This window comes from Sinohyriopsis cumingii, chromosome 3 (assembly GCF_028554795.1).
Source record: "Sinohyriopsis cumingii isolate HCF-2022 chromosome 3, ASM2855479v2, whole genome shotgun sequence".
NCBI classification, from domain to species: domain Eukaryota; kingdom Metazoa; phylum Mollusca; class Bivalvia; order Unionida; family Unionidae; genus Sinohyriopsis; species Sinohyriopsis cumingii.
In genome coordinates, this window is record NC_142963.1 from 76,364,969 (window position 1) to 76,392,859 (window position 27,891).

The 27,891-nt window shown below is 33.9% G+C and overlaps 1 protein-coding gene across 1 annotated transcript in view; it reads right to left on the bottom strand.

Moving 5' to 3' along the window:
* LOC149803139 (BAI1-associated protein 3-like) overlaps window positions 1-27,891 on the bottom strand; it is a 349,073-nt gene that overhangs the window by 64,805 nt on the left and 256,377 nt on the right. Inside the window, exons 21-25 of the mRNA XM_089953890.1 lie at window positions 18,687-18,893; window positions 13,086-13,154; window positions 11,463-11,609; window positions 7,474-7,587; window positions 3,924-4,007 (exon numbers count right to left, since the gene is read on the bottom strand). Of these exons, the coding sequence (XP_089810016.1) occupies window positions 3,924-4,007; window positions 7,474-7,587; window positions 11,463-11,609; window positions 13,086-13,154; window positions 18,687-18,893 (621 nt within the window). The remainder of the gene's footprint in view (window positions 1-3,923; window positions 4,008-7,473; window positions 7,588-11,462; window positions 11,610-13,085; window positions 13,155-18,686; window positions 18,894-27,891) is intronic.

Sequence of the window (27,891 nt, forward strand, 5' to 3'; positions counted from 1 at the left end):
GATTAATTAATTTGTGTAATATGATTCTTCTTACTCTTTTTGAGCTTCGGAGTCCGTAGTGGACAGTTCAGATAGTCCTGTGGGGGGATCCAGTGCTTCTAAACTGTGGTTTGCTTTGTACGCGCCATTGCTATAACTGACTGTACTTCTCAACAAGGAGTGTAAGAATCAAGTTGACAGTTGATTATTCAGACACGCATTTCAGTACTGGTAAAACATTCCTTTACTTTTTTGCTTAAAAGATTCTTTGGATTCTGGATATACATTTTGTACTATTTAAAATTATTACCCATTTTTAAAATATGGTGTCCAGAAAATTTAAGGGTCTTGACCTTTTGGGGTAATTACATGTTATTCAATGCCATGTAATTACATATCCTGGGTAATAATAATAATAAAATATTTATAAAACAACACCACCACCACCACCAATAATAATAATAATAATAATAATAACAACACTAATTTTTTTAAAATGAGGATGGCTCATTCAGTCAAGGACTATTCTTCCTTGAGGCCCTCTTAAGAAGAAAGTAAAACAATGTACATAATGCAAAATATAGTAATTACTGCTTTTTTAAACAGGACTTTAGTATTATAAATACTAAATTATATTACAGTCTATTACAGTAGAACATACATTAAGAAACAGAAATAGTTTTACTTCCCTTTAAATGCAAATAATTTATTATTTATTACATATTATGAATTTTTAAAGTAATGAAGATTATAAATAACTTTAGATTCTGACTGTTTATATATGCCTGCCAGTATCCAAATGTTGAATCAAATATATTTTTTCCCCGAAAATATGTTCATTTAAAGAATTATTATTCAATTACATCCCTTTGTATAATTATTATAAAAAGTTTTCAATATTTTTGTTATTTATAAAATTAAATTATAAATAATTTGTAGCTATTGGTGTTGCTTACTTTTTAATATCTATTAATAACACAAATATACCCATGATAATTCTTCTTAAATACTGTGATATTTTCTGCAGAATTTACATGCAGTGGAAGCTCGATCCACAGAATAGCAAAATATTGGAAGCTGTTCTTAAATTGCTCAAAACCAGATCCTGACTGAGACATATTAAATAATGAAAATAGACAGAAAATGTATCTTTATTATTAAAAACGAAAACTACGCTAAAAGGTCATTAAAAAATTCCTCTCCAGTGCAAAATGTCATTTAAAACTAATGAATTATGGAATGTTTACTCCAGAAAAAGGTAGATAAAATGATAAATCCTTCTGCTGGTCAAAGTTGATATACAAGATCTATAACTCACTTATACAGTAGTAGGTCTACAGACCTGCCAACCCTGATGAGTCCGTCTCAGTAAGGCAGTTGATTTTTTTTTTTTTATTTCCATTATTTTTCTGTGTTGATTATTAACACTTTTCAAGAGGCTTATTTACCCTTTTGTCTTAAATATGCATTGCTTGCTGGACTCCATTAAAAAAATAATTCCATGATCAACAGTTTGATCATGCAGATACTTGGCATGAATAAATATGTGCAGTGTCTGACGTGCTGCTGTAAAGTTAGTCTTGTTCTCTGACCAATTTCACTACTTCTAATATGAAACCCGGATCAAAATCAAACACGGATGAACAAATTTTCTGGATTTTTCGGTGATGATCATTTGTCCATAGTTTTTGCTTGTATGCCGTAAGTCTGTAATTTAAGGGGAAAATTTCGTAAGACTTATGGCAAAATCGTAAGAGTTGGAAGGTCTGATTCTACTATGAAGTTCCGTTTCATTAATAAACCTCAGGGTCTACATTAGGTACAGGCTGATCAGCTGAATTGTCACTTTCCTTCATTATGCAAAGAAGTAAAGGCTGACATGTCTAGCCCCTAAGTTTACACTGCGCCCCCCCCCCCCCAATTATTAGCAATAGTGTGTTTCATGACTTCCTAATAGCTATTTACTGAAATAGGTTTATACATTTTACCTAAATTGTGGCAAGACATGTAAACTACTACTATTACAACCAAGTGCTGTATTTAACATGTATGTTCTGGGGCACAGATTTTTCGAGTCATATGTTGTGGGACACCTTTGAAATCATTCAAAGATTACATGTCAGAAAATGCACTTCAACTGAAATTTTATTTAAAAAAAATATAATACTGTGTACTTGAGATAAAACTTCAATCCACTGTAGCATCATGTCGTCAACACAACCCTTCTCCTGCACATGTACAATCCATTCTTTCGGTGCATGAATATTTTTTTTAGCTTTCTCATGTGATGAAAAATTATCATTGGAGACATGTCTCCTGAAGATGAAATTGCAAGGACGAAAGTCAGAATTTTAAAAATCTGCACCAGTCATGCTAATTCTCTGACTTTTAACCCCCATTATATTGACAGTCTGTCCAGGAATGATATCAAAGAACATTAGAATTTTATCCATGTTAATGATCATATTGTCGGTGAAAATCATCTTCTTCTCTACAAGCCTTCACAAATTCATCAACTAATTTTATTTTCTCCAAATCTTCTTGGTGACACTCGGTCATTGATGTCCAGGCAGGAAGCACTATATTGTGTCACTTTAAAATTGTTTCATTGTTTCAATTAATTTTCAAAATTCCTGTGAATACTGGTGAAAAGGAACCAAAGTTAACTTCCATAGCTCTGCCAACTTTTTATATTCCCACCCAAAATCAAGAAAACCAAAATCTGAACACTTAAAAGAATCCAAAGTTGGCTTCCGAATTTGGCAAGCTTTGTAATAAAATAATCTTTGTATTGATATCCTTAAAACAAATCAGCTTAAAAGTATCCAAAATTGGCTTCTGAGGTTAGCATGCTTTTTAACAAAAATAACCTTTGTCTTTGATGTCCTATCAGTAAGTTCAAACAATGAGTTTACTGATTGCTGCCAATTGTGTTTATCTACCACCCGTGCTTCTATTTGCTTGTCATCTGTAGTTATAATTAATACAAATAAGCATTGATGTCTGCAGGTAAAATAGTATACACAACAATAACTTGCTTTAAAATTACTGTTTGTAACCCATGCTAGCAAAAAGAGTGTCACTTGCACTCAAGGTATTTTCAAATAATGATTTTTATTTGCGGGATACTGTCATATAGTTGACCTAGATATAATTCAGTCTTGGTTATTTTGCACCTAACACTGTGTCATCCTTGAATGGCAGTTGTCTTCAGGCAACTAGTTGATTATTTCCCTCTTGTATGCAATCTTATTTGATACAGTCAGATAACATATTCAAACTTTTGAGTACAACCAATCATGATTTGTTTCTCAATGTTTATGTCAATGAACAATGTTTCTTGTGTTTTCGGACAAAATTGATACATGCTACAGTATGGATGCCTATGCTACATGTACGGAGTTCATGGATATATTTCATTCATTAATGGTCATAATGAAAAAAGGAATAAATGATAACAATATAAGGTTCATTTCTTTGATTTTATTATAAAATAAGCGTTTTATCTATTTTATTGCAGTGGGGGAGGGGGGCAAAAATTCAACACAAATTTAGTTCATTTCTCAAGTCTTGGGACATATGACCAAAATATATAAAAAAGTTTCACAGTAAGTTCTGGGACAGAAAAAAGTTATTTTATCGTGTCCCAAAATATATGGTAAATATGGTAATAGTAGTAGAAGTAGAAAGCTACATTGTACTAATCTGTACTTCAAGAAATAGTCCTTTTCTTTTACCTGATACAGTAAAGGTGGTTAACTGGGTAATACTGCATAATATTTATTAACCAAACAAGTATGATACCTGGCTAACCCAGGGATGGGGAAGTGTTACATAAATAACAAGTGTACATATCATGTCTCTCTGATGAAAGGCCCAGAAAGAACCTCTTCTTTCCAGTATAGTTGTGGCTTAGAAGACAAAATTGCAAAATACATGAATACCTGTTCCTCCAGCTTCTCCTCATAAAATTTCTCGATCAGGGATTTGGTGTCCAATTTGTGAAGATTAAGTCTGGCTTTCAGCTCCTATATAACATAAAATCAAAAGAATACCAGAATGTAATCAATGATTAAACAGCTGACCTCTGCAAAGCTTTCAGCAGACTCCTGCTGCCACTGCAAACATTAATCATCATGTGAAAAATAAAGTCATATGAAGCAACCTTTGACTTTGGACATGCTGACCTATGTAACAGGGCATAAAAGCCATAAAATGGCGATATAAATTTTTTTCTCTCCATAATATCAAAGGAGAGGTACTACAGTAAGTTGACTTGAATGAGATTAATTTTGTTTTAAATATTAGATGTCATAAAATGTGCTGAAACGTCGAACAGAAGCTAGATTTTACCTGGTGGAAGTAGCATGTTTTGAGGAATCCTGGACAGCCAATATGAACATTATAAGCATGGTTCATGTATTGTTAAGTACCTTGATTAGCCACTAGAACTGAGGCCTCTTATAAAGCATGCACCCCATTACCATACTACTGCCTGCTCATTCATTTGTACCATAAAAAGTATATATGTTGAGAGTAACCCAAAGTTTGGTCTGTAGAGTTGTTAATATGGTCAGTTTACAAATGAATATAGATAATAATTCCAACTTTCAATTGCAATTGTCAGAAAGAGCCTTTGAAGCAGGCTAATATGTATATAGAATGCAAAAATCTGTGGTCATGAGCCTAAGATAAATGCTTAATCTAAGTCAGTAAAACCCATCATCTACGTCACTGTGAGAGAAAAAAAAACAAACAATGTATTTATATCTTCTAGATTTAGTCATGGTTTTTAGCAAAAAATCTTATTGGAGAGAGAGAGAGTGAGAGAGAGAGAGAGAGGGAGAGAGAGAGAGCGAGAGAGGGAAATAGAATTGCATATGATCTGAGAACTATTTTTGTGTTGAGTTTCATTAATATGTGAAGATCTTGCTCATAACAATTTTGTATTTTTATCCAACTATCATTACAAACATGATAAAAATGCAGTCTCTGGTGGGTAAAACAAGTCCAGTCGATCACATGTAACATAACTACATTATTATGCACATTCTCACTCATTATCAAATTTGTTTAAGATCTTGATAATATAATTATAAATTCCAAGTTTGATCAAAATTGGATCAGAAAAATGGACTCCAATGTGGTAACAAGCCTCCAGAGTAGTAACAAACTCAGCCAATCAAATGCAAGATCACCTCCTTAATACACTTTAATCTTGCTCATATCTGAACTTGTCCAAAATATTTATATTAGCTATGTTCCAAGTCTGATCAAAATCAGATAAAATATATGGCTTCCAAAGTGGTAAAAAGGAACTTTTGATTGATTGACAATACATGGCCATACCATATGCTAACTAGACCTTATTACTTCCAAAATTTATTGGAAAATACCATGAAACAACAAACTTACTTAGCACAAGAAGCAACTTCATTTCTGATGAGCCTGGCTTTTACTTAGATAGAAAGTAAATCATCTGAATATTGAGCTTTATTTTAAACAACAGGCACAAGTGGGTCTGATATTGCTCAATTGTCATACATTGGTCTAAAAGGCAGACATGTAGTATGGCATGCATTTTGGAATGAGACACACCCATATTTACATAATTTCTTGTTTTGTGGCAAAATACATGGTATTTGTCATGCTGGTACTTGTTTCTACTTTGAGTAACTTCAAATGAATTTGATGTTGCACTGGCATCTTTTATATGAATGTTAAAGGTGTTCATGCTAGGACTCTACCTACTACATCTGGTCTGGTAGGATATAGCAGTGTTGGGGAAAAAGTCATTATAGGATTCTTTTAATAAAAAATATGTACTACCTAGCCATACTTGATAGGATATAAGTATCATTTGAAGATTTTTCACCCAGCTGCTATGGAAGCCACACCACTGCTAGGGGAGTCATCCCAACACAACTCTGACAGATCACATCCTAATTAATATTCATATAAAGTTTGATCAAAACTGGTTGGGACATTCTGAGTAATTTGTTGAAAATATGTTACCCACACTACTCACAATGGAACAAGCTCTGACACATTATAGATTATGCTGTAAAAATAGACACAGTTTGATTGAAACTGGCTCAGGCATTCTAGAGAAGCAGTTAGGGGAACAAACATGAACAAATGTTTGGTAAAGAATTTCCTCAAATATTCCTACCAAGATTCATCAAAACTGGCTCAGTCATTCTGGAGAAGTAGTTAACAACAGGTTTCCACATGGCTGCTATGGAAACCACATTACTGCCATGGGAGCCACTGCAAACAATACCTTGACAAAGCATGTCCTAAGAAATATTCCTAAAATGTTTTATTAAACTGGCTCACCCATTCAGGACAAGAAAATGAAAATTGGTTTTCCACCCAGCTGCTAAGGGAGCCACCTCAAATACAACTTTGATACAGCATGTTCTAAACAAACATTCCTCCTATGTCAGGTTTGAAACTGAAGAAGCTGAAAATAGGTATTCCATATAGTTGCTATGACAGCTATACCATGCCTAGGGAGCCACCATGGACATCAGCTCTGCCTTAGGAACATCCCTACCAAGTCTGGACCAAAATTTACAGTGTCATTCCAGAGAAAAAGTCCAAAAGTAGATTTTTCATTTGGTTGCAAAAGAAGCCACACCTGATATATAGGAGAAAATCCGTCTAAATTTTCATACAGCCTATTCTAATAAACATTCCAACCAAGCTGAAACTGACTTAGTCATTCTAAAAAATGTCAAAAAGATATTTCATATGGTTGCTATGGAAACCACACTGTTGTAGGGATACACACTGAACAAATTACATAAATCATGTACTAAGAAGCATTATAATCAAGTCTAATTGAAACTGGCTCAGTAATTCTAGAGAAAAAGTTGAAAATTGGCTGCTAAGGAAACTGTACTATTGGTAGAAGAGCCAGCATGAACAAAATTTTCAAACCAAATGATTTAACAATTACACAAAGTCTGACTATCTGCTCAGTCTTTCTCAAGAAAGTAGAAAATAGACACCCCCAGTTGCTGAGGAATTAACAATTATTAGGGAAGTCACCTTGTGAAAACTGTCAAGTTGATATCTGCAAAGGTTATATGGAACACTATACCAGTATAGACCTTCAAGGAGGTGAATATGTAGTGTCATTAATTGTAAGAGTCATATTGACCAATGCGAAGCAGAGATCAATGTGACAGGTTAACTGGTTTGTAAAGCTTTTTTCGTATTGTTTCCCCAAAAGCCGCAATTTAGAATTTTGAGCTTTATAAATGCAATTTCAGCTGCATGACAGTTTGATGTCAGTGACACCATGACACATTAAGAAACACTGCATATCACATGACACTTTGATGTCAGTGACACCGTGAAACATTAGGAAACACTGCATAACACATGACACTTTGATGTCAGTGACAACATGAAATATTAAGAAACACTGCATATCATTTGACACTGCACTGTAAGAAAAATTATATAATCAGAAACGAATCTCACCTTGAACGGGGGAGACAATATTGCTTGCATGGTCAAGCCTTTGTCGTTGGCATTAAAAAACTCCACTAACAATCCTAAGGCATCATACATTCTCTGGTAGAATGAAGGCTGCTTCTATAATAGAAAAAAACCCATAAACTCCAATATTGTTCCCTCAAGTGAATTACAGTGAAAACTGGATAATAATCATATACCATATTCAACATAATATTGGCAAATGTCTCAAGAAGCTTAGATCCCACATTGTTTGTGAAACTCACAAAAATATTTCATGTTAAATGCACATATCTCAAGATCACCTTAAGCAATGGGTTCGCAGCTGCTAAAATCTCCTTATAATATAATTACTATATATGCTTGCTTATAAGTTGGATCCAGGTGCTAAATGAATAGACCCAGATCTGCCATTGCATAACACACAGACAGATCTGGATCAATGCAGTTTGTTAGGACTAATCAGTTGAGCTAACATGATCAACCCTGCTCTGTTTGCACTTTATCTGACACTTGATCATTTGTCTATGTTGTTTGCAATTGTACATGGCTTATAGGTGAGTTTATATGGTATTTTCCTGGAACTTGACATCATATATGCCTTTGTTGGTTAAATCCATCTAAAAAAAATTAGCGTACTAGGCTTTACTTTGGTTCCACGGACGAGTTCTGCATTTTGTATCTGGTTATATTTTCCACGAGTCCCTACATCTGACCTATGGGACCACAAATTACATGTATTTAAAAAAAACCAATGCTTATATTTGTGTGAATCAGTTTTACTTAAGCATTTAGTAAGTATGTACCGTATGCTGTTAGTACCTAGCTCAGTCTGACTTCAAATGAGTCTGAATGCAAGACTGCATTCTGAGTGACTCAGTCTGACTTCAAATGAGTCTGAATGCAAGACTGCATTCTGAGTGACTCAGTCTGACTTCAAATGAGTCTGAATGCAAGACTGCATTCTGAGTGACTCAGTCTGACTTCAAATGAGTCTGAATGCAAGACTGCATTCTGAGTGACTCAGTCTGACTTCAAATGAGTCTGAATGCAAGACTGCATTCTGAGTGACTCAGTCTGACTTCAAATGAGTCTGAATGCAAGACTGCATTCTGAGTGACTCAGTCTGACTTCAAATGAGTCTGAATGCAAGACTGCATTCTGAGTGAACTCCCAGTTTACAAAGGCAAAAACATGTACCAGGAATAAAATTACAAAAGTTTAGTCAGACTTTCTTCAAAGTTTGATTGGAGAAAGGCAAATTAGGCTTAGAAACTTCAACCTCCATATGACTCTAGGAAAATTCATTCATCGGAACAGAATATGAGCAAAATTACTGAATTTCAGCTATTGTTGAAGCATTTATGCTAATTCATAAGATAGATGTGAATGACAGAGAAATCCATCTTAGAAAAACAAAATGAAACCTTGGTCAAGGTACTTTACTCCAGATGATTCAGTACTAAATAATCTACTTGTGTTAATGTACTGTAAGGCACCAAACCAAACCAGAAAAAAAAAACAGCTACACTAACAAAATTTTAATTTGGATTTTACAAGAGGAAAAAGTCTCTATTTTTGCCATCTTTCACCAAAAAACAGTACTTCCCTTTGAGCAGATGATATGCAGGTTAGAAAGATAAATATTCTACAAACTATGGAGCATGACCTTAATGGAACCACACCAGGAGACTGATCCACCTCAATGTAGAGCTCAAAAGAATTAAGCAGGTATGTACACATGAGGCACATTGTTTATAACTTCACTGTTGTGTGCTTATTATGATAAGCTCCAACTTTATCAAATTAACCCAAATAAATAGCCAAGTAATAGATTTTATTGGCACATAGTGTAGGTATTACACTGAATATGGTGTAAGTCTAATTTTGAAATTACTAAAAGCTTTAGAATTTAAAAAAATGTACTGCTAATGCTTTTATTAAGTCCAGTCCAACAGAAAAAAGATCTGGGTCTATGTTGTTTGCAGTGGGACTCAGCTTAAACACGAGTATATACTGGACTCATCAGCAGTGACATTTCCCTCACACTAGATAGTTTGTTACCCAATAAGTCAATGGATCTTCTTATCACTTAAATTGCTCAAAAAATGTTTAAATATAAATGTTTATTTTGGGTGGAAATGATTAACAGTTAAAATTAGAAATGTGTCCACTAAGTACAAGAGTGCTGCAACAGCACATGACCTTTCCCCAATTAATGACCTTGACCTCTGGACTAGGGACTTGTCTGCTGGATGACAAGGTGTGGGCTTGGGCCAAGGGTCATCAAATTATCTATGGGGGTTAAAAAGGTAAGAGGTCTATGATTTACATAATCACTTGCTGAATGTGACCTTCTTTTTAAAGGAGAACTACTGCATAATATGAAAAAATACAAAATTCAATAAAACTTCAGGGAACTGTAGTCATTAAAAAACACATTGTAACACAAATTCAGATATAACACGTGGCATGGCTCCCAAAATTTTATTTAGTTTTTCAAATACACAAATCTTTTTTTTAAATAGAAATAATGTGAGAAAAGTTTATTATCATTTTGAGGAAGAGATCACATATGAATTCAAACATAATGTGAAATATATAAATTAAATTATTTTGCATAAAACATTTTTATTTTTAATCACTTTGACCCTGAGATCTGACCTACAGAAACCTAAATCAATATATATCTTTCTTGCCAGTCATCAAGGTTTTATAAAGCACTGGGGAGGATTTGAGGTCAGCTAGCAGAGAGTTGGACTTGTTATCAGATGGTTATGGGTTCAGTCCCTGCCCATACAGCCCTGTAAGCTGCCTTTGTGCCCTTGTGAGAGTCACTTAGTTCCCATTTCCTTGGCATGACGTAGCCAAACAAAGTGCTGTAAGTGCCGTTAGAAACCAAACAACTGATTACCAACCCCTGCTCGAAGCAGGCTTGTCCCTTGATCTAGGATTTTTACCAAGTTCCAAGTTATAATATGGCCAGGGCAAACACTGTGGATGTGCCAAGATTAGAGGTTAAGGAATTGAACTCCATCTGTGCTCACAAATCCATGCTGAACAGGGATGGAGACTGTTTCAACCTGCTGCATATCTGCGACAATCTGTTAACATCGCTCACCATTCCATTGAGCAATGCTGACAGTAGAGATCACATCAGTCTGCTGATGAAGTCCTTAGCATGAGGGCGAAAGCGCTAGCTTTCGCTATTGTATTTGTATGTAGCTGAAAAGTTAAAAATCATTATCAAATACAAACAACCAATTATTCGTGCTGGGATCAGTAACAGAGGTTTTGTGAAAAATACCATTTTCAGCAGCATTTTTAAATTTGAGGATTGGGAAGTGGTCATATGTTTTTCCAAAAATGATCATTATTCATTGGATCTTTAAATCTATACTTTGTTGCTGTGAATTTAGTATGAAGGGGTAGTAACATTACAAAGTTGCAAAATAAGCATTGTCTCTCCACACCCATCATTTCTTCCCCCACAATTTTTCTTTTAGAAGGATATAATTTCACCCAAACTATGAGAATAAAATAAATGTTCATGCAAAGGTAGCATGTTTTCAAATAGAATGCTTTCATGATTACTACAAAAAAATCCCAAAGTGAACAAAATAGGAATACCATTAAGAATCTTATTTTTCTGGAAACAGTGCATTTTTTTACAGTCATAATTAAAGTGCATTTTTACAGTCTTAATAACTGTCACACTCAAATAAACTCCACATTAATACAATCTTCAATCGTGTCCAGTTCAAATGGTAATTTGACCATATATGACCTGTAGTTTCTGTAAATTCTTCTCATTAAATAAGATTCTTTCACTGTAAAAACAAAAAGTCGTTGTTTTAAAGCAGAAACTAAACCCCACAGTGTGTCCCAGTCTGTAGTAACCATGAAAACTGGTAACCCACTACCTCTACCCTATCCCAAAAGCGTGAAATGACAGTACTCAAGAGTTGAGCAGAAGATGAAAATGAGTAACTGACTGGTTCTTCACTGTCCAAAACTTCTGTAAACTCTTCAATGACTTCAACCCAGATGGACTCCAGAATACGGTCAAAATTGGTCTTCAACAGATTGCTGTTCAGTGTCAGAAAATTACTGTCCAAGTACTCCAGCAAGTCCCCAACAGCCTGAAATAGTCACAGTTCAAAATATAGAGAGGATTGTTAAGTAAAGAAAAAGGCAGACTCCTAGAAAAATGGAAGTACTTCTAATACAGGAAGACTATTTTAGCACTTTAGCAAATTCCAAACATCTTAATATAGGTAGCTGCAATGGATGATCATATAAAAACCGATTCTTTGCAAGAAAGAAAGAGCGAGAGAGCGCAAACATTAATCAAATCCTGGTTCCCTGAATACTAGGACAACATTCTATTTAGTTTTTGAAGTTTATATGAAACAAAATTGTTAGCAATAGTAACATTACAGTATATTTTTAGTTTGCTGCAAATGATGCATATAGGAGCTGAAAGACTGGAATCATATTATATGAATAAAAAAAGTTTTTGTTCTTGTATTTCCCCCACTCCTTCATAATTTTCACTGCTAAAACTTTAATTTAGAACAACAGTAAAAATATAAAAGAAGGGGTAGATGGAAGGAGAGATCAATGGATAACAGACAGGCTCTTGGAAATAAGCATTTTATAACTTGTAAATATGACTGACGCATATTCAAATATAAAATGTATTAATCTATAGTAAAAGTCAGGCATGTCATGCATTTACTCATCTTACATTAAATATAAACTGTTGTTTAAAAATTTAATACCAAGTTTGTTTAACTTAAGTCTATTCTGTCCTGATAACTGAACGCTCAGCACCTTAACTGTTGTCAAGAAACTTCCAGATAAAAATTATGGATCACTAAGCACTTTTACAATGATGGCCAGGTACTAAACAGGGTCAGGAAAAAAGCACGTCGAGTCTAATAGGCACAATATAGGATATTATATCAACACACGTAGCTTTTACTGTGTTATCATTTTGTGCAACATTCAATCTGGATTGTACTGGATCACACCTTTAGGGTGATCTCATCCAAAAATATTCACGTACTTTAACATTGATTTCGCCGTATGTACTTCTTGGGCATGTAAATAATGATCTTCCAATTTAGGAATATGAATGTATGAGGATCCAAATAAAGCAAATAATTACCATCTAAAGGTACATAGGATCAGAGTCTAAAAAATGACACCTATTACTGAATTACTCATTGATGAATGCATACATAACCTATCTGACTTTTACCATAAACTGAACACCTGCATACAACCATGAGCAGTTCAAGAATCTTAAGTCACTCCAATTTAGCAATTTAGGTGTCACAGTGTTATATCCGAGACTTGGACAAAACTATCAGGTCAGCCTGTGGAATCATATCTCACCCATGCAGACACAAAGGCAGGTGGTAAAATATTTTAGTGATGACAGTTTCTAGCAATGTAAAAAATCAAAACACAGCATTTATGAATAGTCATATATATTATGCAACACCAAGTTGAATCATTTTCTCTAGAATGAGGAAGATTTTCACAATAATACTTTTCTGTCTAAATTGGAAAAAATTATATATTTATTATAATTTACTAATTGACAGTACATCATCTGCTGGCACAGCCTCTGGAGCCCAATTCAGGTGAAACACATCCTTCTTAATGTCCGGTCGCATCTGAAATTGGGAATGAAAATAATTACTGCATCTTGTTAAATCTGGAATGAAAACAATTACTGCATCTTCTTAAATCAAGAATGAACATAATTATTGCATGTTGTTAAATCTGAAATGAAAATAATTATTGTAGCTTGTCATGATCATTGCCTCTTTTACTGAGATTACTTTTGTTTATAACTGGCAGATTTGTCTTTTGTTTTTTGACAGCAATCCAGGCCAGTTAAATGTTTAAGCCCTGAAACTGGCTTGGGTAAATAGGGAATTTTGTTTCATGGCACTATCCTGCAAGGATTCCAATTTGGTCTAGCTGATCGGGCTCCCTGGATGGCTTTTCCACATGATGACAGTGAGGGAAGAAACTGTTTCTGTGGACAGATGAGGTTGTTTGGATCAGATGGTATTTAAAACTGTGCCCATACAGAAATTTCTCATGGATTCCGTATGGAATACTTATGGAATCCATATGGAAGAGATATGGACTGAAAAACTTATGGAATCAGACAATTTATTCCATATCAATTCCATAAGTACTTCATAGCAAGTGAAAATTCCATATGGAATAAAGTTGCAACTTTAATCCATAAGCACTTTTTTCCATATGGAAAGCAGGCTCATGTATTATAGCATCATGGAAAATACTCTCTGAAGAATTAATAACCTGAACTATCTGATTAAAATAGAAATATTGATGGGAGATAGAGTACATGTATATGTCAGTGTAGCTGATATGGAAGGATGAACTCATATAAATTTGAAGAAACACGTGTATGTCAGTTTTCTTTAATTTATTTCCACAGATGTTTAAAAACAAAGACATGACCAAGAAAGTAGGGAAAATGTAAACATGATCAGAAAATTAATATCTGGTAGTACAAGCATAGATGAAACTTTGGACTTGGAAAATTTGATGCAAGGTGGATCTTGGGCTTGATCTAATGTTTATTCTGAAAAGTAATTTTGTTGGCTTCCTATTAAAATATGCTTTTAAAAAATCATACCCTAATGAAAACTGACTTAAATTTCAGCAAAATCAATGAACATTTCTTGACCTTAACTCAAATGTCCTTTATCACTAAAATTATGGTATTTTAGGAGATTTTACCAAAATTTCTGAAAATATCAGTGAAATTTTGTGATTGAAATTTCACTGACTCTGCCAATATTTCTGAAAATATCAGTGGGAATTTGTGATTGAAATTTCACTGAGACTTTGTCAAAAATTCTAAAAATATAGTGATATTTTGTGATTGTAATATCACTGACATTTTAGTAAAAAAAAAATATCAATAAGATATAATAAAATTTATTTTTGTTTCTTGTATAATTTGATTGATTTTCAGCAGCATTTATGTTCCCTGTTTCTGATAGCTGTAAACATGTTTATTTTGGGAACAATAACTTCTTTCCACATCTTTCTGTATTATATTTCTTTATCAAATTTTGTTATTGTTGTTGTATTTTTTTAAAACTTTAACTGGATTTAACTGCCCTCAAACAAGTTTTCTTGTTTTCTGTTTTGAATCAGAATTTCGCTTTTCTCCTGACCTGAATCTGATTTTCCTCGATACAGATCTTTTTTTAAAATATAGTCTCCGAAACTTTTTTTAAATAATGCGCTATCCGGTCCCATTCTGCAACAGGCTTTCTGATAAGTATTTGTTCCGTTTATTATTTAAAGGATGATCGTAAAAATTTTGTACTTGCCCAATGAATTGTTGCGTAACGGAAACTGACAGAAATGCTAAACATGGCGATTCGAGCAGGATACGAGTTTGAATAACCATTTGAAAAATGTGCGGCAAAGAGAATAGCTTGAATGCAAAGTCGATGTGAGCGTAATTAGTCAGTCTGTATGAAAACTAAACGCCAGTACTAGTATTTTGCTTTTTGTGCCATAAACAGCTCTACAGTAGTGGCTAACGTGCTAAATAGGACAAGGAACTGAACCAGGATGATTTTGATAACTCAAAACTGATTAACTTCCAGGATGAATTTAAGGAGGACAACATATAGATCACTGGTGGGAATTCTAGCGAAATACCCATGTCTATCAAAGATCATCATATCTTTGCGCAATTTTCTTGGCCCACATGTAGAATCATCGTTCAGTATCATGAGGCATTATTGTGTATATTATCAAAATATTCTAGGTGTGTTGGAAATTCAGTGTAAAATAAGAGTACTCATATCATGATAAACGTTTGTCACAGCTGCTTACTGGAACAAGGACTAATTCAAGAGACCACAACAGCATCATAGTTTGTACATTAATCAAAAATCAAGTTGCAGTACAAGTGACATGGCAGGCTTTTAGCATTTCTTCTTTTCATGTCTCAAATGGATGCTTTTCTGTAATTTTGCATTATTTTCACAGTTGAATTTTTCAATGCAGATTAATATTTTATATATGTTTATGTGTTCACAGATGCCTGTGCATGTATTCCAGGCTTGATACTTTGATTTTTAAAATCACTTAATTATTTGGTGTCAAGCCAGATTCTTCACATCATGTTGTATATACTGTAAATATTGTACATAACAGATAGAAGGCCTCAAGGTAGATTAGTTCTGTAATTAAGTTAATTTCTCTAAATAAAGTCATTATTATTATTATTTTTATTATTATTATTAACTCCCATATCTCTTGCCTTGGATGTCATATAATTACAACATCTGTAAAAAAAATTCATGCAAACTTAATATCACCTTGGTTAATGAAGTCCTGTCTAATTCATATTCATTAGTAATCTGAAACCTTCTGAAATGTATGAAAAACTTCTGAAACTTTAGTAAAATACTATATAATGATCAAAACTGTAGTGAAATCTCACAAAAATTTTAGTCAAATATTTGTGAAATCCCACCAGACTTTTCAATGAAATGAAAAAGACTTAAGTGATGCCATCATGGATTACGTTTTGTATGCGAGAAAGAAAATGAGGACAAGAAAAACCTAAATCTTATTTGATAATGTCTGTCAAATAAAATTTATGATCCATTTTAAAAATTATGGTGAATATTCATCATTGATTCCCAATAATGTCAAAGAATCATTAGGCAGTTTAATAAAAATCTGAAGCAGATTCTTTTATGGTTTAGACAGGAAGCGCTTAAAAAACCTGTCTGAAATCGGCCTTAAGTATGCCTGGAGAATTTTGTACGGGATCAACTATTACCAAATTCCATATGAACTATTTACAAATTCCATATGGTGTATTTGCCAGTTCCATATGGACTATTCACAAATTCCAGATGGATTATTCACAAATTCCATATGGATTATTCACAAATTCCATATGGATTATTGCCAAATTCCATATGGAATTTAAATTTTATTCCATATGGACAACCTACAGATCTCATGGACTAATTAGCATATTCCATGAGATTTTCCATTCAGAGTACGTACGGAGTCCATAACATTTCCATATGGATACACTGAAATCCATAAGAGTGCTTCAACTATAGAACAGAAATGTCCATATGGATATTTCTGTAAAAGTACATATGGATTCCATATACATTCCATGTGGAAAATTTTGTATGGGTGCCCTCGAAGATTTCATAACTACATCAATATACTGCAATAGTATGTAGTATTTAAAAACAGTCAACAGTCCTCTTTAGAGCTCATGTCAGACTATCCTTGGGCAGTATGTACAGTTAATTGTCACCGAGGCAATTAAAAGGCATATGTAAGGTGATCTGAGACAAACAACCACCATTTCACATAGGGAAATTTGAAGAAGAAAAAAGTACAATCCAGCCTCCAATGAGAACACAAATGAACTAATGAGAACTTTAAAGACTGCATCTAATTAAGACTGTATTCCACTCAGTAAATGGATTTTAAGACAGAAACATGTTGTTTTTTTATTTTATGTCTGCATGGTTGTGATTACGTGTTTTCACGTGTGTGTACATGTGCTGTCATGATATTCAACAATGCTAAATCTAACAACAATCGTTATTTTGTGTAAGTATATTATGCAAACAAACAAGCTGTGCGTTATTTTCTTTTATTCAAATTTTGAATTTCCAGTAATTTTTTAATGGTTCATATGAAAAGTCAGCTTATTCTTAATTGGACAGCAATGTTTATATTTAGGTCATGTGCCAGCTGGACTCTACTCCTGGAGACTGTTATAATCCTTCTGAATGGTAGTACAATCCATGGGGGACTGGAACATTCTTCACAAGTGAAAATTGTCCACGAAGATTCTGGTTGTAGACGCTGTACACAATAGCAGATTAATGATGCATGATTGGAATAGGAGACCCAAAAACTGTGGCATAGAGGTGGACTTGATCATATAGAACATGTCTTATGTATGGCTAGATAGAAAGTCTTCAATCAAGTTAAGACTGTTGGGCCCTTTACCACAGTGATGAAATGTCGTCAAGAGGCATTGCCGATAATGTAGTAATCTGCAAACAGGCCTTGGAGAAATCCGAAAGGACAGAATCAATCTGCCCGGTTTTATCCTAACCCTTTGCTAGGTTTGTATGGAGAGGATAATCAGTTGTATAAATGAACTTCTTTTCTACAAACCATACTGGAAGTTGCATATCAAATGACCTTCCTTTCGAAAAAACCATCCTGGCAATAGTATATCAAATAAACTTCTTTTCCATAAACTATGTTGGTTGTTGTTTCGTATGTTTTTAACGTTTGAAGTGACATGCAAGAGAACTGTGTACATGTTCCAGTTTCTTGCACATAAAAGTTGGGGATATGGCTGATAGTTTTGCAGGTGTAGAATGGTTTCCCTTTCTTCAAGCTTGGTGTAACTAGTGTCATGTTCTAGTCATAAGGGATCTAGCACTGTCTAGTGCTATATGGAAGAGTTTCATGGGGAGAGTAAGATGTCTATGACCATGACGACAATAAGTAACGCAAAAATGTGATACTGTTCTCTTATCTATACTTTGTAGCCGAGATGACAAGAATTCTGCAAATGGCACTTGATAAAGACTGTATTTGTGATCTTTTCCCTCTCAATGACTCTGACTTATAGACTTAACTGTTTTAAAATAAGGTGTGACCCCAAGTAAAATTCCATCCAAATATCTGTATGGGTTATAGCTCATAGTATTCCTTGATGTTAACTTGCTCTTATGAGCAAGGGGTAAAAACGAAAACATGAGACAATGTCATGCCAAGATATAACAGGCTAAAGTTTCATTAAAATATCTTTAGTGGTTCAAATGTTATACCCAGACATGGATACAAGCCACAGAATTTTATTTTTTCTCCTCTCCCTTACCTTGAGCTTGAGACAGGTGACATAGCTATGATACGCGAGACCATCTAGTCACGATTATATAATTATCTAAGTTTCATGAAAATCTATCTGAACATTACAAAGTTATGGGCAGGACAAACAGATATTAACAGATAGACAACACCATAACGTAAAATACCCGTCTTAAGACAGGCGTATGAAATGAGCCTAGCAGATTTCCATTTTTATCTTTGAGTATTAAAAGATTAGACAAGTATCACAATTTGTATTTCTGAAAACTTACCTTGTCTGCAACATGGTCGACCACCTGTTTAATTTTGCTCACCATCTCTTTGTTGGCCTCTTTAGTGATTTCAGGAAGGCTTGTTTTGATTGGAGAAGAAGCATTATTGTTATCCACAGCCAACTGGATCTGATTAAACTGAAGACTTTCTGGCAGACTCAGAAGTGAACGTCGTACTTGCTCGATGTTATTAATGGTAACACACAACTGAAAGTAATGTCAACAGACACAGACAATATATTCCTCTCATATATTATTAAAAATATATTTCATCATAAGGCATAAAGTGATATTTTAACAAGAGGTGAAACCAGGAGTTATGTTAGGTTTTTTTACCAGAAGATGAGACATATTTGGTATTAATGCCATAAAAGAAAATTTGTTTTATGACTGTAGTGCACTCAAAGAGCACAAAAACTCTTTCCTGAGAGAAGACTCTACAATAATAGTCAATAACACCGACTAAATATTGGGCTAGAGAGATACTAATAAAGAGAAAGAGTGAAATAAGTTTAAATGACTTCTTTATGTATTTCATTCAAATTAGACTGATTTACTTGAATTTTCAATATGTGGAAGATTACATAGCAAAGAACAATTTTACTATAGTAAATAGTCATACAGGTCATGTATGCACATTTTGTCCTCATCTTAAATTATATATAAATTGTTTTCAAGTTTAATACTAATTTTGTACAACTGATTATTGAATGCTCTCCACCTTAACTGTCGCCATGAAACTTACATATGAAAATTATTGCTTGTTATGTACTTTTATAATTGTGCCAGCTATTAAACTGGGAGAAGAAAACTGCATTTTGATTCTAATTGTCACAGTTTAATAGCTCTCATTATGACAGTACCACAGTGTGATATTCAATCCGGATTATAGTGGAACATACTTGTAGGTTGAACTCATCCAAAAATGGCCATGTATATTAACATTGATTTTCCCAAATGTACTTTTCAGGGCATGTAAATAATGACCTTCCAAATGAATATAGCTATATGATGAACCAAATAAAGTGAATACTTGCCAGTTTAAGGTACATATAGTCAAATTTTAAAAGTTGACACTCATTTATGAAATAATCACTGTTGAACCCATACATGGCCTGTATGACCTCTACTACATATGGAAAAATCCCTACAAATCCACAGCAATCTATGTAAAAGTATATGCAAGTTTAAGCAATAGAATGGAGATTCCATCTTCATCACTGGGACACACCGGTATTGCACCATATACATGTATGACAGAGCTGGGGAAAACTGGGTCATGTCGGAATTTCCCTACCACTGCAATACACTGAAACCTAAATGGGTTAAAGCTACAAAAAGTAACTATGCTGCAATAAACATGGACTGGAATAATAATAAAGGCATCCCAACATGGGTCCCAATAAGCTTTGGTGAAAATGGGTTAAGTTCATGTTGAACTCGGTAAAATTCTGTAACTTTTCCAAGATAACTTGGTGAGCCAAATGCTGAAGTGAATGCATCATTGTATGTTGAAACAACACCATACTATGCATACCGAACTATGTTGCATTTGGTGCATCTGTTCATCCGACATAACTGGTTAAGTTCACCAAATTTTACAGAGTGGAGAGGCTGGATTTGATAAGACATTTTTACAATACAATCCCTACATGAAGCTCTCTCAAAACCCCCAAACGCAACAGTATTTATAGCATTAGGGCATGCACCTCTGCAACCATTACATCATTCAGTTGGTGCCAAAACTCGCATGTCAAAGCAAACAATCAGAAGGCGTTTAACATAGCTGCTCGGAATGGTTATACATGTAGAAAACACGTGGATATACACAATACATGGAATAATAAAGAATTATGATAAAATACACATGTACATAACTTGAAGTGGACTTGTAAGTTACATTTGATATGTGTCTATCAATCACTAAGAATGAATAACAAAGTGGAAAAATCTTAATTCAGTGATGGAACTTGAAATGTAACAATGCTTGACACATGGCTTCATTACTGTGGTTAAATCTTGAATAATACAATCAATATTTATATTCTAGGAACAACACATATTATTACAAAATAGAAAAAAGCCAGCTTGGTGTTACATGATATACCAATCTTATTCTGAAATTGAATCTTAGATGCTTAATGTCCCCCCACCCCCACCCCCCAAACAAGATCACTCAACTGGAATTACATTACAAGGCTCATCATAAAAACTGTGTGATGAGATTAAAGAAGATGATAGGTTTGTGATCACCATGTCTATTGAAATAAATTACGGATGTAACAGATTATAAATATAATTTTCACTTTGCTGGAACAAACAGCAGATCAAACTGAGCAAACAACAAACCACTTTTGAAACTGTTGAAAATGTGCAACTTTGGTGAGAAAATACAGTGACATGTAAAAAATTTTGGACAAAAAATAACTTCCCTGCCTATAGAAGTTGATGAAGTTTCCATTTATTTCTTGAGGTTGTAAAATGATCTTTTTTAAGCTGCTGTTATAATTCTTGCAGGAAAATACATTAAAACTTTGCTTGTCATGATGGGAAATCTTGATTTTTACAAGTTAACCTGTAAGGATATATTTTTTAATTGAAATATGGACATGAATAAATATTTCACCAATAATTTTCTATATTTCACTTTTAACTATAACATACAAATTCTTTATTTCAGACTACATAGTCCATACATCTAAATTAAAATACTGATATAAAGTAAAAACATTGTAAACACAAAAGAACACATATCATACGTACAAGTATACAGATACATCTACACAATTAACTATGCCCTTGCGTTGTTAAGAATTAAATTAAGTGCACATTTAAAGAGTAATTTATTCCATCTGCTGTTAATTTGAGAAATTAAATGAATGTCATAGTTCCATTTCTTACTACTAGATATTCTTGTCAGCACTGAGAATACATACTTTCTCATTACTTCATCAAAACTGAGTACATTATAATTTACAAACATGTTGGAGGCACTGTTCCATCTAGGAAGACCTAACAGAAAATGAAGACAATTATTATAACCAAATAACCAATAACTACTTTTCTTTTCATGCATTCATTAAAGTTTGTCCACAGAAGAGCACAATACATAGTGCAGCAAAAAGATTTGAATAATCTAATTTTGATATTCAGTGAACAATTTTTAATTTTCATAGAAGCATGTTTGTTAGAGTACATAAAAATTGGTAATGTCTCATCATATCTTCATTATCTGACCGATTCAGTTTCAAAATATGACCCAAATATGTATAAATGTTGACATATGTAAGAGCATTGCCGTTAAGATGTACAGGGGGAGGAGATGTAATTTGAAATATTTAGTTGGCTGAAAGACCATGCGTACTGATTTTTTTTGTATTATAAATGATATCATTCTCAAATGCGTATTGTTCACATATCTTTAATAATTTTCTTAAACCATGATAGAATGACTTATCAATGACATATCAACAGAAAAACTAAAATTGTTGAGAAACAACACATTTGGTGGCAGATGTAACTCCACGTAACACTGACCCAGGTTTTGATTTAACTCTATATATATATATATATATATATATATATATATATATATATATATATATATATATATATATTAAATCATCTATATATATATATTAAATAACAAAGGGAACAAATTACGCCTCTCACCTCATCCCATTGGTTACATGGAAAGCGCTGGATATTACACTTCCCCATCGCACATAATACAACAACTGTTTGCCATACCAGTTAACTAAAATATGAACTATGTACACAGGTATTTTAATATCAATCAACTTTTTAAAGAGTGTCCAATGAATGACCCTATCAAATGCCTATATAATTAACAAATTTATTGTCATGTCAAATGAATCAGATGCAAATCACTGCCATTGGAGAATCTTTACTGTCTGATGAATGGATTAATTTTTGAAGACTTTAATAAGTAATTCGAACTGCTGAGATGTTAACCACTACTAACATGAAACAGGAAAGTAAGCATTACCAAAAGGACAACAAATAAATATTATACACTTGTCATGTCATTACTTTGGGGAAACAATTCTCTTCTTGTAGTCTTGGAGACTAACATATCACCTATTGATCCCAAACTGACAGATGCCTTTTCTTGTCTCAAATGCAATACATCCACAAGGTCATGGCTGTGTCATAGGACTGGGAGTTATTATGCAGAAACCTTCTGAACTTTTGAACCCCAGAATCAACGGAGTGTCTTTCTTGTCTCAAAGGAAAGTCGGCTACAAAGTGTATCTGTGGCATGTGCTACAACGCTCAAGAAGTTGTGTAGAAATCATTTTTCCTCCTCTCAGTCCATTTGCTCTTGACCTCTGACCCTTTGACTTCAAAATTGATAGGTGTCTTCTTTGTCTCAAATGCAAGTCATCCAAATTATAGTCAACTCATGCAACAAAATCTCACGATATCACATAAAAAGTTATTCTTCTTAGGGTCACTTTGACCTTGACTGTTCACCTACAAATTAATGTGCATTTGTAAAGATTGGTAAAGATGTCTGGCAAAAAATGTTATTGTGTGGTTCTCCTTCATTCAGTCCCGGTGACCTTGATCTTTGGCCTGTTCAGCTCCAAGTATTTAAGTTTCTTACTTCACCAAAATGCTACCTACAAAATTTAGCAATGGTAGATGGTGGAGAACTCAAGTTATAGTGCAGAAAATAGATAATGAACAGATAGATGGACATACGGATGGAGCCATGCAAACATCAAAACATGAGCTTCACTTTTTGGAAGCTGGCACACAAAAAACTGTAATCTGACCATAACAAGAATCCATTGAAAAGACTGACACTCCTGCAAGCCAAAAAGATTTTGTAGGAATTAGATGCAAATCATTGCAATTACAAATGTTGGAGAATCTTTACTGTCCAATGAATGGATTCATTTTTGAAAACTTTAACACATTAACCCCTTTAGCTTTTTGCCATTTTCGCCTGAAAATCGAGTAGGAAACACATTTTGAAAGCTATTTCTGAATAGACTTGAAAACACCAAATCCCCGGTCATCTTTCAATAACATATTGACTAGTTGTGTTAGAAACATCATTTTTCATTGGCTATTTGACTCGCGCATGAGCAGAAGGGTAAAAGTTGAAGTTCTGTTTTTGTTTTTGCTAAACATTATTTTTGTATGGAGACCACTCTTTATTCCAAATGCCCATCTTATCCTACTTTTTGCAAAGGCTCATCTGTCTGTTTGCAGTTCATACTGGTTTGCCTTAGATCTAGGGCCAAAAAGTCTAAAATCCGGACACAAAATCGGATTCTGACCACAAGTGAATTTTGGGTAAAAAAAGTCGGGTCCAAAAAATGAGGTTTTTTTATCTGTATTTTGTAGTGCAACTAGATTATTTGGTATCATTGTAGAGCTACATCTGTCTACCTTTCTATAATACCACCAACTTTAGTGTATCATGCATGACCATGACGCTACAGAGCTCGGCAGTAGGCTACTACCTCCTGCCCCATTAAGTTGTCACTAGGGGTTAATGTGTTAATAAATAATTCGAACTGCTGAGATGTTAACCACTACTAACATGAAACAGGAAAGTAAGCATTACCAAAAGGACAACAAATAAATATTATACACTTGTCATTTCATTACTTTGGGGAAACAATTCTCTTCTTGTAGTCTTGGTGGCTAACATGCCTTTTCTTGTCTCAAATGCAATACATCCACAAGGTCATGGCTGTGTCATAGGACTGGGAGTTATTATGTAGAAACCTTCTGACCTTTTGAACCCCAGAATCAATGGAGTGATTTTGTAAGTTCATTAAAAACAGTTTTTGGAGAGATGTAATTTTGGCAGTATCTAAATGGAAAGAAGAACCGTAAAGTCCTAACGAGTATCTATCCATGAGTGTTTTAAATTTTGTCCCCCCTAAAATGATCTATCAATACAAATCCTGGACAGAAGCTGGTTTTGAAATTCTGAACGATCTAGTAGATGTTCACGGTAATTTAATACCTTTTGAGATAATAAAACAAAAAACTGGAAGCGATGATTTCTTGAAATACTTCTCCTTAATATCCAGAATTCCTAAAGCATGGAAAGATGCCATAAAAAACCACCTAGTACATAATAATTTTGATAAGCAGGAGGATAAAATAACGAACTTGCGAAAACAAGATTCACTCAAGTTTGTTTACAAAGATCTTTTACAGGAAACTAAAAGGCAACACACTGCGAAGCAAGAAACTTGGATGCAAGTATTTAATAAAAATATAAGTAGTGAGGAGTGGTCTGATATATATAGCCAGGCAAAATGCTGTACCAAGGATACCAAGTTGATCTCTTTTAACTTTAAATTAATCCATAGAATAATCGCTACTAATGATTTTCTTAAAAGAATTAACATATTTGATGACAACAAATGTACTTTCTGTAAGAGTGAAACTGAAAGTATTGAGCATCTCTTTTATGACTGCAGTATTACTTCACAGTTTTGGTACCGTTTTATTGAAGTTTTTGCACCTTTTTGCCCAAATATTGTACATCTGTCCAAAAAAAGAAACATTTTTAGGAAGTGAACAACTGGACAGTTTGGGTAATTTTCTGCTTATTTTGGCAAAATATTATATTTATACTTGCAGATTCAATATGAAAAATCCTTCTATTTTTGCTTTTAAGCAAATAGTTGCAATGTATAAGAACATTGAAAAATACACTGCTAAGGTAAATAAAAAAAGAGGACCAATTTCTTCAAAAATGGACCTCAACAATGAACATTTAACTTGTCTCTGACTTGAGGGTAAACAGGAACAAAATACTGTAATATCACAAAAGCCATGTCACCTAGATTGTGTGCCATATGCATGTGTATATGCGTGTGTGTGTGTGTGTTTTTCTTTTTTACTTTCTCTGTAGATTATATTTATTATCCCTAGATTATCTGATAACCAGAAATGTTTGATTGTAAGGTGACCCTGGGATGGTTCCCCGACCCATTGGTCAACCTATTACGGGGTTAATAAAAAAAAAAAAAATAAAAAAAAAAGAAAAGAAAAGAATCAATGGAGTGTTTTCCTTGTCTCAAAGGAAAGTCGGCTACAAAGTGTATCTGTGGCATGTGCTACAACGCTCAAGAAGTTGTGTAGAAATCATTTTTCCTCTTCTCAGGCCATTTGATCCTGACCTCTGACCCTTTGACTTCAAAACTGATAGGTGTCTTTCTTGTCTCAAATGCAAGCTATCTAAATTATAGTCAACTCATGCAACAAAAGCTCAGGATATCACATAAAAAGTTATTCTTCTCAGGGTCACTTTGACCATGACTGTTCCCCTACAAATTTATGAGCACTTGTAAAGACTGGTAAAGATGTCTGGCAAGTCATGTTATTGTGTGGTTTTCCTTCATTAAGACCCTGTGACTGTGACCTTTGGCCTGTTCAGCTCCAATTATCGAAGTTTCTTACTTCACCAAATAGCTACCTACAAAATTCAGCAATGGCAGATGGTGGAGAACTCAAGTTATAGTGCAGAAAGGAGATAATGAACAGATAGATGGACATACGGATGGAGCCATGCAAATATCAAAACAAGAAATTCATTTTATGGAAACTGGCATACAAAAAACTGTAATCTGACCATAACAAGAATCCAATGAAAAGACTAACACTCTTGCAAGCCAAAAAGATTTTCTAGGAATCCATGCAAGTCCATTTCTTCTAGCCTTTAAATCTTTTTAACAGAAGAATCCTGAAATCAGCTGTGATATTCTTCTGAAACTCCAAAAAAAGTATTTTATTTTGTTACATGTATCAGCTAATATGTTCAAAAGATAACTGCAAGAACAGTACAAAATTATTTGTCACTGCCTCTGACCTTGAACCTAATATCATGGATAGATAATCACATAACTAGTCTCAATATATGGGCTCACAAGCTGGGTTAAATCTAGTCATATTATCTTAGGGGAAAAACGTTGCTGAAGTGACATTATTCAAAGTATTTGTCAGATTTATCTATAAATATATTAGTATGCTCATAAGCCAGATAAGGTAGAATTTCGAGTGAAAACTGCTCACCTTAAAATCATTATCTGTGTGCTATCAACTTGTTTACTGCTTGTGGGCCCCTCTTCAGGCTCCTGGCTATGTTAGCTAGTACTTAACCCTCAAGGAATCCCCTCCCCCCATCAGTGGGCTTACATTTAAAAAGGGGTTTATGTGTTATATTACCCCCGAAAGTTTTGGTGTGTTTTCTTCATAAAAAAACAAGAATTAGGAGAATATTTTTAATTTAAATTGTTCACTGCAATGCAACTAAATACAAAGACTGGTCAAAATTCTCTTGTCACTGTGTTCCTAAGCTTAGTGCAGTACAAAGAGCAACAACGACCTTGAACTAATTCCAAACTCAAACAGGTCTGGGTTTTTTAAAAATCTGCAAAATGTGAGACATGAGTTATAATGAAAACGGGATGTCAATATGGCCATTCCTTCATAAGAAGGAGCAATAAGATGGTTTTTAAGGTGACTGCCACGACCATCACAACAGAGGTCTGATCAGCAACATTCTTTTTCAGGACCCTTGTCTGTTTGACCTAAAAATAAAAATGCCTGAACTCCCATTTAAACAGAGATGTTGATGTAGAGTAGGTAATTGATGTATCCAATCGAGTTCTTTATCTATTTTATACTACTAGTGAGTGCTGCATCAGACTGGATAATTTCTGTTATCTGATACTGAACACAAGTTATGTTGTGGTCATCTGAGGTAGATTCAAGTGTTTAGACTCTGGGGTCTCCATATTTCTGATATCCAAAAGGTGTTCTTTTATAATCCATGTTCATTTGGAATTCCCTTTTACACCTATGTATTGTTTGCCACAGTAGTGACAGGTGAGTAAGTAAAAGACCTTACATGTAGTACAATGAACTTGGAAGTATATTTAAAGGTTGCAAATGTGCTTCTTAATATTTTAGATTTAACCATTTTCATACAAATGGTGCAATTATTTGTTCCACAAGCTAGAACTTGTTTGTTGATAACTGACTAGTAAAAAAACCTGGGTGCTTACTTGAAAACTCTTTTAAATAGTTGCCTAATTTAAAACCAATTCTGTGTGCAAAAATGGGACTGACTTTGGAATGTATCTGGCAGTCAGGTTGACAACTGGCCATCGAGAGTTAATTTCACATTGGAGGATATAATTATCTT